The 18,024-nt window shown below is 42.0% G+C and overlaps 1 protein-coding gene across 3 annotated transcripts in view; it reads left to right on the top strand.

The window, feature by feature from the left end:
- Positions 1-18,024, top strand: part of COG6 (component of oligomeric golgi complex 6) — a 120,946-nt gene that overhangs the window by 66,801 nt on the left and 36,121 nt on the right. For all 3 annotated transcript variants that reach the window (XM_073342633.1, XM_073342615.1, XM_073342624.1), the window contains 3 exons: positions 10,362-10,426; positions 14,269-14,360; positions 16,185-16,302. In XM_073342633.1, the coding sequence (XP_073198734.1) occupies positions 10,362-10,426; positions 14,269-14,360; positions 16,185-16,302 (275 nt within the window). The remainder of the gene's footprint in view (positions 1-10,361; positions 10,427-14,268; positions 14,361-16,184; positions 16,303-18,024) is intronic.

Here is an 18,024-nt window from a genome sequence, read left to right on the forward strand (position 1 = left end):
TTCTATCATAAATCATTTTTGTAGTTAAATAGTTATTAACTTCAATGATCTGCCTCCCAAAATTCACAGTTCTTAGGAAGCCCCCTGTAGAGTCTATGAATCCATCAGCAATGAAGAAAAGAAAAATGTATGAATCTGAAAACTTCCTTTAGTCTGCAAACACAAGGCCATAGGTCCATCCCTCCCTACAGAATGGAGGGTGTTGGGCTCGGGGAGAGTGAGGAGGATGGAGGTTTGGTGTTGATGGAGGAAAAACTGTTCAAGGCTCAAGTGACACATTTGAAGAAAAATGTGAAAAGTCCAAGCTCACATTTTAAGAAAACTGCCCTTTGTTTTTTAATAAAAATAGTCAAATAGCACATAATCACATGGTTGAAAATAGTTTTAAACTATTTAAAAGCTTTGCATTTCAAATTCTAACTTTTAATTTAGTCCAACAACTGTGCTGTTTTAAATTTGAAAGGGCTAATAGCAAGTGCAAAGAAATTTAACTCCCCACTTTGTAGAGCCAGAAAAGAGAGATTTTCTCTCCTTCTGTGGAGCTTAGTTGCTCCAGCAGAAAGAAATAGCAAAGACTTTCCTCTCTTACAGAGTTCCTGAGCTCCACAGGAAGGGAGAAATCTCAAGAATTCTGCTAAAGGGAAGCAACAGAGACTCCCCATCCTGTGAAGTTAAAGGGACTTCACTGTAAAGAAGCATCCAAAACTGAGTGGGAGAAAGATACTAGATTTGTCCCTGCCAGTTACTCACATCTGCTTTCTGCCACTGTGCACGTGCCTTCTGAAACTCTGTGACTTTGGGGAAAAAAAGTGTCCTGTAATCTTTTGGGTCAGCGTGGCAAACTATTGTGCAATTAACAGAGCTGACAGGTTTATTTTTATTAAATGAAAATTACCAAATTAAATGCAAAAACAATCTACATTAATGTACGTATGTGTATGCAATATGAACAAATCATTGTTGCTGTGTGTAAAGTATTACTACCTGAATTTTTACTTTTCTGCAACTTAAAATTTAGCCCATATGTATTAAGATTTAGATTTTTTTTAAAATTTTTAATCTATTTTTAATCGTCTCTTGTGTATGTGGGCAAGGATTTATTGTTGTTCTGATGAGCACTAAAATGTGAGGGCTCCAGATAGCCTTACAGGTAAAGTATTAAAAGGGATAATGCAAAATCAGGAATGTTTCTTTTAGATAGTAGTAGTTACAAAATAGGTGTATCATGCGTGTGTTAGCTGATTTTCCTTATTGTCAATGTTTATACATGTTAAATTTCTGAGTGACTATTGATTTACCAATTTATGGCATTAAAACTCTTAATTCAGTGTAATTAAGAACATAAGAATGGCCATACTGGGTCAGACCAAAGGTCCATCCAGCCCAGTATCCTGTCTCCCTCTGGGGCACCTGGCATTGGCCACTGTCGGTAGTGTACCTAACTGGTAATGATCAGTGATCTCTCTCCTGCCATCCGTCTCCACCCTCTGACAAACAGCTGCTAGGGACACCATTCCTTACCCATAATAGCTAATAGCCATTAATGGACTTAGCCTCCATGAATTTATCCAGTTCTCTTTTAAACCCTGTTATAGTCCTAGCCTTCACAACCTCCTCAGGCAAGGAGTTCCACAAGTTGACTGTGCACTGTGTGAAGAACTTCCTTTTATTTGTTTTAAACCTGCTACCCATTGCTTTCATTTGTGGCCCCTAGTTCTTATATTATGGGAATAAGTAAATATTTTTTTCTTATTTACTTTCTCCACACCACTCATGATTTTATATACCTCTATCATATTCCCCCCCCTTAGTCTCCTCTTTTCCAAGCTGAAAAGTCCTAGCCTCTTTAATCTCGTCTCATATGGGACCCGTTCTAAAGCCCTAATCATTTTAATTGCCCTTTTGTGAACCTTTTCTAATGCCAGTATATCTTTTTTGAGATGAGGGGACCACATCTGTACGCAGTGTTCAAGGTTTGGGCATACCATGGATTTGTATAAGGGCAATAAGATATTCTCCGTCTTATTCTCTATCCCTTTTTCAATGATTCTTAACATTCTGTTTGCTTTTTTGACTGCCGCTGCACACTACGTAGACGTCTTCAGAGAACTATCCACAGTGACTCCAAGATCTTTCTCCTGATTTGTTGTAGCTAAATTAGCCCCTATCATATTGTATGTGTAGTTGGGGGTATTTTTTCCAATGTGCATTACCTTACATTTATCCACATTAAATTTCATTTGCCATTTTGTTGCCCAGTCACTTAATTTTGTGAAATCTCTTTGAAATTCTTCACAGTCTGCTTTGGTCTTCACTGTCTTGAGCAGTTTAGTATCATCTGCAAACTTTGCCACCTCACTGTTTACCCCTTTCTCCAGATCATTTATGAATAAGTTGAATAGGATTGATCCTAGGACTGACCCTTGGGGAAAACTACTAGTTACCCCTCTCCATTCTGAAAATTTACCATTTATTCCTACGCTTTGTTCCCTCTCTTGTAAGCAGTTCTCAATCCATGAAAGGATCTTCCCTCTTATCCCATGACAACTTAACTTACATAAGAGCCTTTGGTGAGGGACCTTGTCGAAGGTTTTCTGGAAATCTAAGTACACTATGTCCACTGGATCCCCCTTGTCCAAGTTTGTTGACCCCTTCAAAGAACTCTAATAGATTGGTAAGACATGATTTCCCTTTACAGAAACCATGTTGATTTTTGCCCAACTATTTATGTTCTTCTATGTGTCTGACAATTTTATTCTTTACTATTGTTTCAACTAATTTGCCCGGTATGGACATTAGACTTACTGGTCTGAAATTGCCGGGATCACCTCTAGAGCGCTTTTTAAATATTGGCGTTACGTTGGCTATCTTCCAGTCATTGGATACGAAGCTGATTTAAAGGACAGGTTACAAACCATAGTTAATAGTTCTGCAATTTCACATTTGAGTTCTTTCAGAACTCTTGGGTGAATGCCATCTAGTTCCGGTGACTTGTTACTGATAAGTTTCAGAGTAACAGCCGTGTTAGTCTGTATTCGCAAAAAGAAAAGGAGTACTTGTGGCACCTTAGAGACTAACCAATTTATTTGAGCATGAGCTTTCGTGAGCTACAGCTCACTTCATCGGATGCATACAGTTTCCACGGTATGCATCCGATGAAGTGAGCTGTAGCTCACGAAAGCTCATGCTCAAATAAATTGGTTAGTCTCTAAGGTGCCACAAGTACTCCTTTTCTTTTTGTTACTGATAAGTTTCTCAGGTACTTCCAAAACCTCCTCTAATGACACTTTAATCTGTTATAATTCCTCAGATTTGTCACCTACAAAAGGCTGCTCAGTTCTGGGAATCTCCCTAACATCCTCAGCCGTGAAGACTGAAGCAAAGAATTAATTTAGTTTCTCCGCAATGACTTTATCATCTTTAAGTGCTCCTTTTGTATCTCGATTATGCAGGGACCCCACTGGTTGTCTAGCAGGCTTCCTGCTTCTGATGTACTTAAAAACATTTTGTTGTTACCTTTTGAGTTTTTGGCTAGCTGTTCTTCAAACTCCTTTTTGGCTTTTCTTACTACATTTTTACGCTTAATTTGGCAGCGTTTATGCTCCTTTCTATTTACCTCACTAGGATTTGACTTCTACTTTTTAAAAGATACCTTTTTATCTCTTACTGCTTCTTTTACATGGTTGTTAAGCCAGGGTGGCTCTTTTTTAGTTCTTTTACTGTGTTTTTTAATTTGGGGTATACATTTAAGTTGAGCCTCTATTATGGTGTCTTTGAAAAGTGTCCATGCAGCTTGCAGGGATTTCACTCTAGTCACTGTACCTTTTAATTTCTGTTTAACTAACCTCCTCATTTTTACATAGTTCCCCTTTCTGAAATTAAATACCCCAGTGTTGGACTGTTGAGGTGTTCTTCCCACCACAGAAATGTTGTTATATTATGCTCACTATTTCCAAGCCGTCCTGTTATAGTTACTTCTTGGACCAGATCCTGCGCTCCACTCAGATCTAGATCGAGAGTTGCCTCTCCCCTTGTGGGTTCCTGTACCAGCTGCTCCAAGAAGCAGTCATTTAAGTATCGAGAAATTTTGTCTCTGCATTTTGTCCTGAGGTGACATGTACCCAGTTAATATGGGGATAATTGAAATCCCCCACTATTATTGAGTTCTTTATTTTGATAGCCTCTCTAATCTCTGTCAGCATTTCATTGTCACTATCACTGTCCTGGTCAGGTGGTCGATAATAGATCCCTACTGTTAGAGCATGGAATTACTATCCATAGAGATTCTATGGAACATGTGGATTCATTTAAGATTTTTATTTCATTTGATTCTACATTTTCTTTCACATAGAGTGCCACTCCCCCCCCCCCTCCCCGCCCAAGGCATGACCTGTTCTGTCCTTCCGATATATTTTGTACCCCGGAATGATTGTGTCCCATTGATTGTCCTCACTGCACCAGGTTTCTGTGATGCCTATTATATCAATATCCCCCTTTAACACGAGGCACTCTAATTCACCCATTTTATTATTTAGACTTCTAGCATTTGTGTACAAGCACTTTAAAAACTTGTCACTGTTTATTTGTCTGTCCTTTTCTGATGTGTCAGATTCTTTTTTATGTGCATGTTTCTAATCTGAACTGGCCCATACTTTATCCTTTTCCATCCTCTCCTTCTGACTAAAACCTAGAGACTCTCTATCAATAGACTCTCCTCTAAGAGAAGTCTCTGTCCGATCCACATGCGCCTCTGCAGCAATTGGCTTTCCCCATCTCCTAGTTTAAAAACTGCTCTGCAACCTTTTTAATGTTAAGTGCCAGCAGTCTGAATCTACTTTGGTTTAGGTGGAGCCCATCCTTCCTGTATAGGTTCCCCCTATCCCAAAAGTTTCCCCAGTTCCTAATAAATCTAAACCCCTCCTCTCTACCCCATCGTCTTATCCACGCAGTGAGACTCTGAAGCTCTGCCTGCCTACCTGGCCCTGCGTGTGGAACTGGAAGCATTTCTGAGAAGGCTACCATAGAGGTCCTGGATTTCAGTCTCTTTCCTAGCAGCCTAAATTTGGCCTCCAGGATGTCTCTCCTTCCCTTCCCTATGTCATTGGTACCTACATGTACCACGACCACCGGCTCCTCCCCAGCACTACACATAAGTCTATCTAGATACCTCGAGAGATCCGCAACCTTTGCACCAGGCAAGCAAGTCACCATATGGTTCTCCCGGTCATCACAAACCCAGCTATCTATGTTTCTAATGATCGAATCTCCCATTACTAACACCTGCCTTTTCCTAATGACCAGAGTTCCCTCCCCCGGAGAGGTAACCTCAGTGCGAGAGGATACCCCATCATCATCTGGAAGGAAGGTCCCAACTATGGGAAGTTTCAGAGTGGTTTCCCTCTGCTCCTGTTGACTGCTCTCCTTCCCTGGGTCTTTCATCCTCCTTAACAGTGCAGGGGCTGTCTGACTAGAGGTGGGACAAATCTACAGAGTCCCGGAAAGCCTTTTCAATATACCTCTCTGCCTTCTTTAGCTCCTCCAGTTCCACCACCCTGGCCTCCAGAGCCCATACGTGCTCTCTGAGGGCCAGGAGCTCCTTGCACCAAATGCACACACATGCCACCCGCCCACAGGGCAGGTAACCATACATGCTGCACTGAGCACAATAAACAGGATAGCCCCCACTCTGCTGCTGGGCTTCTGACTGCATTCTCTCCTACAGCTGCCTAGGTTAATGATAGGGTTTTTGTTTAAATCAAGAAGTTTTGATTAAAGTTTAGTTTAAAGGTTTTAAAGAATGGCAAGTGTACCTTGCCCCCTTCCCAACTCCCTCTCAAAGCTCCCTGTTAGCAGTCCCTGGTTGCAAAGCTCCCTGGTCACTTGCTCACTGCTTTAGAAAGCCCTGGCCTTCTTGTTAGCCCCACCCCCTGACTAAGGCTCAGCCAGTGAACAGAGGCTTCTAGATTTCAAACCTTGTTTAGAAGCTCACAGCTTCCAACTGCTGGCCACAGCACGTAGTCCTTCAAACAAACACAAGCTCAGCACACACCAAGTAACCCCCAAATACAAACACACACTACAGACAGCCGCTTACCCCAAGGGTCCCATATTTGCTCCTCCTTCACCTGGAGAACTCCCTCTTGAAACTCCCTGTTAGCGGTCCCATTCGCAAAAGTTGCCTTGTTTTAGTTGCTTCTCCATAAGCAACCTCTCTCACGTTAATACAAAATGATGTGGCTTGTCTCTGATCTTGCTTCCCAAGGATTAGTGTTCACAATTTGTGTCTTCGTTTTGTGGCTGAAAGATAATCTGTTTTGGTGTGAAATAGGGAAGTAACATGGCCTAGTGTCACCTGATTTTATCACGTGGCTTAACCACACTTAGTTGCAGTTTATCTCTGAGGTTGATCTCATGTTGATAGGTTTTAAATTACAATTATTTTTAGACAGTATTATATTGAGACCTATAGAGCAGGTATTTCTGGATGGATAAATTTGACAGTACTGCTTTTCTGTTTCATGACAAGAAGATGACGGTACGAAACTGCAGAAAAACCTGAGTGTCTCTGGATTAAGTTTAGAAGTGTGTGCAACAAGAGTGATGTAGTGGTGGGAGTCTGCTATCGACCACCGGACCAGGGGGATGAGGTGGATGAGGCTTTCTTCCGGCAGCTCACGGAAGCTACTAGATCGCATGCCCTGATTCTCATGGGTGACTTTAATTTTCCTGATATCTGCTGGGAGAGCAATACAGCGGTGCATAGACAATCCAGGAAGTTTTTGGAAAGCGTAGGGGACAATTTCCTGGCGCAAGTGCTAGAGGAGCCAACTAGGGGGGGTGCTTTTCTTGACCTGCTGCTCACAAACCGGGTAGAATTAGTGGGGGAAGCAAAAGTGGATGGGAATCTGGGAGGCAGTGACCATGAGTTGGTTGAGTTCAGGATCCTGACGCAGGGAACAAAGGTAAGCAGCAGGATACGGACCCTGGACTTCAGGAAAGCAGACTTCGACTCCCTCAGGGAACGGATGGCCAGGATCCCCTGGGGGACTAACTTGAAGGGGAAAGGAGTCCAGGAGAGCTGGCTGTATTTCAAGGAATCCCTGTTGAGGTTACAGGGACAAACCATCCCGATGAGTCGAAAGAATAGTAAATATGGCAGGCGACCAACTTGGCTTAATGGTGAAATCCTAGCGGATCTTAAACATAAAAAAGAAGCTTACAAGAAGTGGAAGGTTGGACATATGACCAGGGAAGAGTATAAAAATATTGCTCGGGCATGTAGGAATGTTATCAGGAGGGCCAAATCGCACCTGGAGCTGCAGCTAGCCAGAGATGTCAAGAGTAACAAGAAGGGTTTCTTCAGGTATGTTGGCAACAAGAAGAAAGCCAAGGAATGTGTGGGCCCCTTACTGAATGAGGGAGGCAACCTAGTGACAGAGGATGTGGAAAAAGCTAATGTACTCAATGCTTTTTTTGCCTCTGTTTTCACTAACAAGGTCAGCTCCCAGACTGCTGCGCTGGGCATCACAAAATGCGGAAGAGATGGCCAGCCCTCTGTGGAGATAGAGGCGGTTAGGGACTATTTAGAAAAGCTGGACGTGCACAAGTCCATGGGGCCGGACGAGTTGCATCCGAGAGTGCTAAAGGAATTGGCGGCTGTGATTGCAGAGCCACTGGCCATTATCTTTGAAAACTCGTGGCGAACCGGGGAAGTCCCGGATGACTGGAAAAAGGCTAATGTAGTGCCAATCTTTAAAAAAGGGAAGAAGGAAGATCCTGGGAACTACAGGCCAGTCAGCCTCACCTCAGTCCCTGGAAAAATCATGGAGCAGGTCCTCAAAGAATCAATCCTGAAGCACTTGCATGAGAGGAAAGTGATCAGGAACAGCCAGCATGGATTCACCAAGGGAAGGTCATGCCTGACTAATCTAATCGCCTTTTATGATGAGATTACTGGTTCTGTGGATGAAGGGAAAGCAGTGGATGTATTGTTTCTTGACTTTAGCAAAGCTTTTGACACGGTCTCCCATAGTATTCTTGTCAGCAAGTTAAGGAAGTATGGGCTGGATGAATGCACTATAAGGTGGGTAGAAAGCTGGCTAAATTGTCGGGCTCAACGGGTAGTGATCAATGGCTCCATGTCTAGTTGGCAGCCGGTATCAAGTGGAGTGCCCCAAGGGTCGGTCCTGGGGCCGGTTTTATTCAATATCTTCATAAATGATCTGGAGGATGGTGTGGATTGCACTCTCAGCAAATTTGCGGATGATACTAAACTGGGAGGAGTGGTAGATACGCTGGAGGGGAGGGATAGGATACAGAAGGACCTAGACCAATTGGAAGATTGGGCCAAAAGGAATCTGATGAGGTTCAATAAGGATAAGTGCAGGGTCCTGCACTTAGGACGGAAGAACCCAATGCACAGCTACAGACTAGGGACCGAATGGCTAGGCAGCAGTTCTGCAGAAAAGGACCTAGGGGTGACAGTGGACGAGAAGCTGGATATGAGTCAGCAGTGTGCCCTTGTTGCCAAGAAGGCCAATGGCATTTTGGGATGTATAAGTAGGGGCATAGCGAGCAGATCGAGGGACGTGATCGTTCCCCTCTATTCGACATTGGTGAGGCCTCATCTGGAGTACTGTGTGCAGTTTTGGGCCCCACACTTCAAGAAGGATGTGGATAAATTGGAGAGAGTCCAGCGAAGGGCAACAAAAATGATTAGGGGTCTGGAACACATGAGTTATGAGGAGAGGCTGAGGGAGCTGGGATTGTTTAGCCTGCAGAAGAGAAGAATGAGGGGGGATTTGATAGCTGCTTTCAACTACCTGAAAGGGGGTTCCAAAGAGGATGGCTCTAGACTGTTCTCAATGGTAGCAGATGACAGAACGAGGAGTAATGGTCTCAAGTTGCAGTGGGGGAGGTTTAGATTGGATATTAGGAAAAACTTTTTCACTAAGAGGGTGGTGAAACACTGGAATGCGTTACCTAGGGAGGTGGTAGAATCTCCTTCCTTAGAGGTTTTTAAGGTCAGGCTTGACAAAGCCCTGGCTGGGATGATTTAACTGGGAATTGGTCCTGCTTCGAGCAGGGGGTTGGACTAGATGACCTTCTGGGGTCCCTTCCAACCCTGATATTCTATGATTCTATGATTCTATGATTCTAAGATAGGACAATAAGTTTGTTTTTTGTTGGTTTATTTTGTGAGGAAGGTTGTGTTTGCACTATTCACTTGAACTAGTGAAGGTCCCAGTGAACAAGTACACCTCTACCCTGATATAATGCAGTCCTCAGGAGACAAAAAATCTCACTGCGTTATAGGTGAGACCGCGTTACATCGAACTTGCTTTGTCCCCTCTCCCCGTTCCTTGTTCCCTGACTGGCCCCTGACAGGCACTCACCAGCAGCGACAGGAAGCGGAGCAGCCTGGCCCCAGCCCGCTCCACTCCACCACCTCCCAGCCGCGGCACTTCACTTCCCGCTGCTGGTGGGTGCGGGGAGGTTGGGGAAAGAACGCCCCACATACTCACCTCCGGCGGGAAGCAGAGCACCATGTCTGGGAGCGGGCTGGGGCCAGGCTGCTCTGCTTCCCGCGGCCGGTGAGTGCGTGGAGGTTAGGGAAAGGACGCCCTCCGTACTCGCCGGCAGCGGGAAGCAGTGCGACGCAGCCCCAGTCCACTCTGCTTTCCTAGCCCTGGCTCCAGCAATGTTGCTCGAGGGGCGGGGGGGTGTTGGGGAAAGGTCCCACACTCACCTGCGGCTGGAAGCGGAGCACCATGGCTGGGAGCAGGCTGAGTGGAGCGGGCTGGGGCCAGGCTGCTCCACTTCCACTGCTGCCGGTGAGTGCGGGGAGGATCCCTTTCCCCAAACCCCCTCCCCTGAGCGACGGGGCTGGGGCGAGGGAAGCGAAGCGGGCTGCTGCTCCCAGCCCCCCGCTGATCCCACAGGCCACTCTGGGACTGCGGGGCCCCCAAAAGTGCCCCCCCACAGCTCCTGCCTCCCAGGGAGCCCCTGACCGCCCCTGAGACCCTCTGCCCCTTATCCAACCCCTCAGCCCAGGCCCGGCACCCTTAACACGCTGCTCAGAGCAGCATGTTGGAGCTTTACCGCGTTGTATGTGAACCCGCGTTCTATCGGGTCGCTTTATATCAGGTTAGAGGTGTATGTGTTATGGTATGCTATGGCAGGGAACATATGGTGGTACATAGTGCATATGTATCTTATGTACTAGTTTTTCCAGGGTGCACGTAAATTGCTTTTAGTAGAGAGGTATGACCTAAGATGAAACAAAATTAGCAAATGTGTGGAAGAAAAGAAACTAAAGTAAATTTGTATAAGGCTCACTGTATGTTTTCTTTTAAATGTAGGTGTGGAAGAAAATGTACAAGAAGTAGTTGGGCACATCACAGAAGGTGTCTGCAGACCTCTGAAGGTGGAATATTTTGTTTGTGTGTGCCTGCTGCTCATTAAAGCTGTATTGTGTTTTTATTGCAAAATGCATTTTGTCATAGATATCAACTGAACACAATAACAGTGTATTACCACAAGTGGTAGATACATAACTTGAATATTGAGGGATTTTATTAGGGCCCTAACAAATTCACGGCCATGAAAAACACATCATGGATCATGAAATCTGGCCTTTTGTGTATTTTTACCCTATACTATACAAATTTCACAGGGGAGACCAGCATTTCTTAATTGGTGATCCTGACCTAAAAGGGAGTTACAGGGTGGGGTCACAAGGTTATTTTAGGCGGTGTGTGGTATTGCCACCCTTACTTCTGCGCGGTTTTCAGAGCTGGGCAGCCAGACTGCAGTGGCTGCTGGCTGGGCACTCAGCTCTGAAGTTCAGCGCCCCGCCAGCAGCAGTGCAAAAGTAAGGGTGGCAATACCATCCCATGCCATCTTTACTTCTGCGCTGCTGCTGGCGGTGGCTCTGCCTTCAGAACTGAGCTCGCGGCCAGCATCTGCTGCTCTCTGACTATCCAACTCTGATGGCTTTACTGTTGCCAGCAGCAGCACAGAAGTAAGGGTAGTAATACCACAACCTCCCCTATAATAACCTTGTCAGCCCCCTACAACTCCTTTTTGTGTCAGGACCTCTACAATTACAACACCATGAAATTTCAGATGGCAATATCTGAAATCATTAAATTTAGGATTTTAAAAATCCTATGACTGTGAAATTGACCAAAATTCCATATAAGCTATAAATCAGTTGTTTTTTAAAGTAGAAAAATTATGATATTTTAAGGAATTTTATTCTGTCTGACTAGTTGACTAATACTGTAAAATGTCTGGTAATCTAAATACTAAAAAGCAGGCTGTGGCTGAAATATCCCCATGTCCTTGACTGGAGAGGTGAAAAATTGAAAGAAGGATCAGAAAGGGGGTGTGTTTGTGAAAGAAAAGACAAAGGAGAAAGCACCATTAATCATGTAACCGCCATAACATTTCACAACTTCAAAACTTACTTCTTACGATATACCACAGCACCCTCTTTTTCCCTAAGCATTTGAATGTTAAATGTTAGTGTAACACTTATTTTAAGATGGACTTACTTTTCTTCTCTGATTACATCTGAATATATACCAGATTGTATATGACTTTTTTTGATGGGTTAGGCTTTATTTATAAAGATGTCTCTTTCCTTGTAATTTCCTAACAATTGAAGAAATAGTTTGGTTATATGGAATAGAAATTGTCCCCATTTCTTAATGATATTTTACTTGTGCTTGTAGATCTTAAAGTTCGCCATTTTCAAGCTTGGATGCCTAAAATAAATGAGTTAAAATAAAAAGTAGGGCTGTCAATTAATCGCAGTTAACTCAAGTGATTAATGTAAAACAAATTAACTAGATTTTTTAAAAGTTGCAATTAATCACAGATTTAATTGCACTGTTAAACAATAATAGAATACCAATTTAAATTTATTACAGATATTTTTGGATGTTTTCTACAGTTTTAAATATATTGATTTCAATTACAACACACAAAGTGTACAGTGCTCACTTTATATTATGTTTTATTACAAATATTTGCACTGTAAAAAAGATAAACAAAAGACAGTATTTGTCAATTCACCTCATACAAATACGGTAGTGCAATCTCTTTAGCAATCTCTAGTGCAGTCTCTTAGCAATTGGCTGAACAAGAATGGACTTGTAGGTTCTAAAGTAGGACTGAATGGACTTGTAGGTTCTAAAGTTTTACATTGTTTTGTTTTTGAGTGCAGACTTTTTAAAAAAAATTCTACATTTATAAATTGGGATTTCACGATAAAGAGATTGCACTACAGTACTTGTATGAGGTAAACTGAAAAATGCTATCTTTTGTTTATCTTTTTATTGTGCAAATATTTGTAATATATAAAGTGAGCATTGTACACTTTGTATTCTGTGTTGCAATTGAAATCAATATATTTGAAAATGTAGAAAAACATCAAAAAATATTTGATATATTTAAATTGGTATTCTGTTATTGTTTAACAGTACAATTAAAACAGTGATTAATCATGATTATTTTGTTTAATCTCAGGATTAATTGCGATGGATCATTTTTTAAATTGTTTGACAGCCCTAATAAAAAGCAGCCTAATTTTCAGTGGCTGAAAATCTGCAACTCTCTTTTGCTTCTGTGGGATTGGAAAAATACGGCCACTTTTATTTAGGCACCTGGATATAAATTAAAGTCGAAAAATTTGATCTGAGTTAGTGACTAACTCTCCCATTTCATCATAGAGGAGACTGTGGTTAAAAATCACAAAATATTTTTTTCCTTCTGATTTAAAAGGTTTTGATATTCGACTAAAGCCAATTAAATAGGATGCTAAGAATTCTATATCTGTCCTCCCAAAACACACAACCAAAAAAAAAAAATATCAAAAAGTGTGATGGTGATAGATGTCAGCCTGGCAAACTTGTCTGTAGGGGGTGGAGGAGCTCCCTTATAACTTTTAGCACAGTTGTTAGGGTATCACCTGGGATGTGGGAGACCCAGGAGCCAGTCCCCCCGTCCAGTGATTTGAACTGGGGACTCAACATCCTTGGTGAGTGCCCTGACCACTGGACATTAAGTTACATGGCCTCCCCTTGGCTTCTTGCTAAAATGCATAGCTACCTAATGCCAAGTGAGGTTTTGCAGCTGAGAATCCCAAGCCGAGGGAAATGCCTCCTTGCAGCCCAAACAGAGGCACCTATCCCCAAGAGGGGTGAAGTTTAATATATGCCCTTCGCTTGGCACTTCCCATTGACTAGCTTAGGCTAGGAGCTGCCTAGGGTGGTGGCTTTTGTATATCCCATTCTGATGCACCTGTCTTTCCCCATTCATTTAATAGGGAGCCTATGTGCCAAACTCAGGCTTTGTGAATCTCAGTGACCTTCTAGGTGCCTAAAATTTAGGCATGGCAATGCTCAGTGTCACCACGCCTAATATTCTTTGTGAATCTGACCCTGGGATGCTACACTGAGCAGCAGACAAATAATTTGGAAGGATGATGAATGGTTAGCAATATGTAGATGGACTTGTCACATATAAGCATTTGGGGAATAGTGCTATAATAGTCACTGACCATGATTGCTTCCTAAATGCCTAAAAACTGATTGTGGAGCAGCCCCCTTATGATCGTGTTGAGGCTGCATGTGCCATGGAGACAAAAAAAAGTGAGGCCGGTTTTGCTCTGTAATCCAGCATCTCTTGGCCCAGTCAGCATGTCAGTACATGTTTTGTAATAGCTTCAAATATATCTGCTTACCTACTATTAGCATCTCTTTTCAAGATAAAGTACTGGCTAGAGGTCATGACTAGGAGGTGAGATTAAATCAGATAAAATAAACTAAATAAACCCCTTGATAGATCAGTTCTGATTATTCTGCATCTCTGCTGAGTGCTGCCATTGATGATCTATTGTAATTTAGGGATTTTGCAGCTGTTCTTGCTATTCGGGGCTGGGTGGAATTCCAGTATGTACTGGTGCTAATCCACAAAATGATCTCATTATATAGAAATTTCCAGCAACAAGTTACATACAAAACTATGGGAAACAGGGCCGTTCTTAAGGAGTGGCATACACCTGCTTGTTTTCTGCCCTTCAACTTGCTGCAAAGAAATGCCCTATTCAAGAGGAATTCTGCAATATAAGTGGACGATGTGATGTTCTTATGCTTCTTGCAAAGTTTATTTGTCCATGAATATCCCTCATGCACGTAAAAGCATCGAGGCTGTTTTTCAGAATATGCCTATAAATAAAAATGATTATTTTTTGTTTCACAGGTCAGAATTGAGCAGGTGATCGTTGCTGAACCGGGAGCAGTTTTATTATACAAAATATCTAATCTTCTCAAGTTCTATCACCATACAATCAGGTATACAAAATTACAAAACATGTTAAGTAACTCTCCTGTTTGAACATGCATCAATTCTGGTACAGTAAAAAACACTCGCTCTGTTTTATTTTGTTTTGTTTGTTTTTTGGGGGGGTGTTGTTGGTTTGTTTGAGTTCTGACTGTGCTCAGCCATTTACAGAACAAAGAGGAAGACACAGCCCTGACTTGAAGTAGTAATCAATTATTTTAATAGAAATCTGTCTGTAAATGGAAAAAAAAATTCAACATATAGACATACTTTATCACTCTGTAGCATTGTAGATAAAGTTCACACAAAAAACTACATTAAAAGAACATTAAGGTTGCAAAATTAAAAAAACTCAAAAGTTAGGAAATGCCAGAATTAAAGTTACCTGTGCAAACCTTAGCTTCAGTTTCAACGCTTTACACATCTCTGAATAGGTACACTGTGAGATTTTTTTTTTTTTTAAGAAGTTTATATCTTGGCAGTTTTTCATGGGAACAGTAAAAGCCACATCTCTGACATAAAGTCAACCTGCCTGCCAAGTTTTAATTCCCTACTCTAAAGAATGAGGCAGTACAGTTTCTCAATAAAAAAGTTGTAAGATTTTTTTTTTTTAACATAAGTTAAACAGCATATTTTCTCCTTATCTTGTTCTCAAAATGGCAGAACCATTTTTGCTAAAACTTTCCAAAAGTAGGTGAGGAAGACAACCAGAGTACTTATTTTTTTTAAGCCCAAAGTTTAGCAGTTACAAGCAACTGAAAACAATCTTATAATGGGGAGTGTTTTGCAGCCTTAACTATAGGCATTGCTGCCTATACTGTATTGTTTAAAGATCAGAGATTATAGTACTGATCCTACTAGTCAAATGTTTTTTTCAGAAATAGAGGAAAACAGATCTAATTACTATAACAAGGTCTAATTTGAGAGATGGTGACTTTACTGGGGCTGATGGTTGTCTGAAAACCAAGCTGCTATTTTTTTTTAAGGATGTCACATTAATCCCACTCAGATATGATAGTTTTTACCCAAGACAGTCTGTAACTTAGAATTACTTTTAGTTTAGACGACAAACTCATATGCAAGAAGTGTGTAGAAAAGTGTCATGGCATAATGGGTATAAAACAGTTGTAGTAAAACTAATAAACTAATTTTACACTTCCAGTAGCCAAGCACGTACTCTTCAACACTTTAAAAATGTACAGTTTTATATGTGAAGAGACACATTTACCTGGAAAGTAGGGGAGGTGGAATGATGTTATCAACACATCTTTCTCATTTGGATTTTGTTCTCTGTAGCAGAAACAAAGTTGAGTATTTTTTCCCACTTATTTAAAAAGACAGTAGCATATTGGATAGGTAAATATTTTTAGCCCATCTTGAAAAAATAAAATGTTAGTTTCGTTATGGACTACGTTTTTTTTTTGCTGTAAAACTGAAAATTTAGTATTTTCTCTTCCTTGTTGGCTTTAAACATTCAAACAAACAAAAATCCACCAAGGCAAAACCTGAATTGGATGCTCAGGTAATTTTCTTTTTAACAAAGCTGTAATTCCAGTATTTTTTTTTAATTGAATATATGACTTAATTTAAGTTCTGCATATGTTATAGCAGAGATTGTTTATTATCTTGGCTGGTGGCGCTTGTTCTCACTAATCATCCTATCTTACAAATTATTATTAGCATTAGTTAATAGGGGAAGCTGTTTCCTATGACAGTTCACTGTGCATTTCCAACTTTTAGACTTGGTGTCATATTCTTGAACATTGATTAAAATATCTGGATCTGTTTTATATTTCTTTCTTGGATTTAACAAAGTATTTTCTTTTTGGTTTCAGTGGTATTTTGGGAAACAGCGCAGCCATGTTGTTAACCACAATTGAAGAAATGCATTTGTTAAGCAAAAAGATATTCTTCAATAGTCTGAGCCTACATGCAAGTAAGCTAATGGAAAAGGTTTGTTTCAGAAATATAAGCTTTTCATATTTTAAAACACATTATCCAGTTTTTCCTTAATGTAAGGAGACTGATGGAGTAAAAATTGTTGTTTACAGTTTGATTCATTATCCTAAAATTGACATTTCATGTTGCTATGTGCTCTGTAACACATACAGTAAATGAGGGTGGGATGAATTAATTATTATTCACGTTATTGTCCCTGCCAGTTGTCCAACTATATATGTGTGCGCATTTCTGATCAAAGATTTTTCGTTAGCGGCGTCTGCAGGTCTGCGCCTTGTGCTCCAGACCTTGGGTATATAGGTAGGGACAGAGGCACCACCACTCCAGTTCCTTCTCAGCCGCCTGTGTAGCTCGAGACAGAGTGTTGCGGTGTCCACTAGCTAGCTCCTTAGCTTGCCTATTTTCTTCTTTACTTTTTTAGTATTTTGTCCTTTTTTATTTAGTTTGTAGTTTTCTTCTCTGTTTTATAGCATTGGTTTGTACTTCCATGAGGGTTTCCACCCCATTCGTAGTCATGGCCTTCACCCCCACAGCCTCTCTTTTGTTTGCGGCCTGTCTTACATGGGTTATGCCCAAAACTATAGGCTTCAAACCATGCCAGATCTGTCCCTGGTCCTTTCCCCTCAGCAAGGGTCATTCCAGCTGCCTCAGAGAGTCCCACATCCCATTGAATGTAAGGTCTGCTCCGGCTTCAAGCATAGATCCAGAAAGATGAGGGAGGACAGATTGAAACTACTCCTTATGAATTGCTCCTTGAGATCTGATGAATATACAGACCGCCCATCTGTATCGTCTCTGGTACTGCTCGACACATCCCATCCTGAGGAGTAGTGCCCAGGATCACCAGTACTGACCATGTTTCTCTTCCAGGAGGTTCTCCAGCTGTTGGAAGGACTGAATCCCTCTACTACAAGTACCAGAGAGGCATTTCCTGCCAGTACCAACATATATGCATGCCCTGACATGTCCTCCAGTACCTCCGCACCTTCACACATGAAGTCAGCCACCGGTACTGATGTGAATGATAGTACTCTCTTGGCCTCCAATACCAACATGGCCACCAGGACCAACGCCCCTAGCTCTTGGATGCAGGGGATGACACTTCCTCTGACTTGGAAATTTCTCTCCAGGTGGTGGAATCCTTCCCATTCCAGCCTCCTTTGGTGGCATACCCAGTTGATGAGACTCTAAGGGCTAGTCATTGTCCATCCCATCCTCCCTGGCAGGAACACCTGTGGGATTCCTTCCCCTTTGCTTATGCTCCTCCACAGTGTGTTTTTTGGAACCTGGGGCTCCCTACAGTGACCAGTTCTATAGGATGTCCCCACATAAGAAGAACCATCAAAATGAGTAGGCACCAGTAGATGGGACTCTCTTCCATAGGGAGACCCTTTGGAAGAACAGGAACTAGGGGCAGAGGAGGGGACACACCCTTCAAACAAATCCTCTTCCTCCCCAGATGAAGTTGTTATGCCTCCTCCTACATCCTATGTTAATGATTTCAACATCTTTCGGAAACTGATCAAGAGACTGGATGAGACTTTGCAGATCGCTCTAGAGAAGATACAGGAATCTCAACAATTGTTGGTAGATAGCTTGCATACCTCTTTTCAAGGCAAGCCCTTCTGCTACTGATGCCCTCTTGTTACTGGCCCATCCCATTTTGCAAACACCAACTACCCTCCTACTTACATACAAGAAGGCTGACAAGCAGTA

Source organism: Lepidochelys kempii, chromosome 1, assembly GCF_965140265.1.
Source record: "Lepidochelys kempii isolate rLepKem1 chromosome 1, rLepKem1.hap2, whole genome shotgun sequence".
Lineage (NCBI taxonomy): Eukaryota > Metazoa > Chordata > Testudines > Cheloniidae > Lepidochelys > Lepidochelys kempii.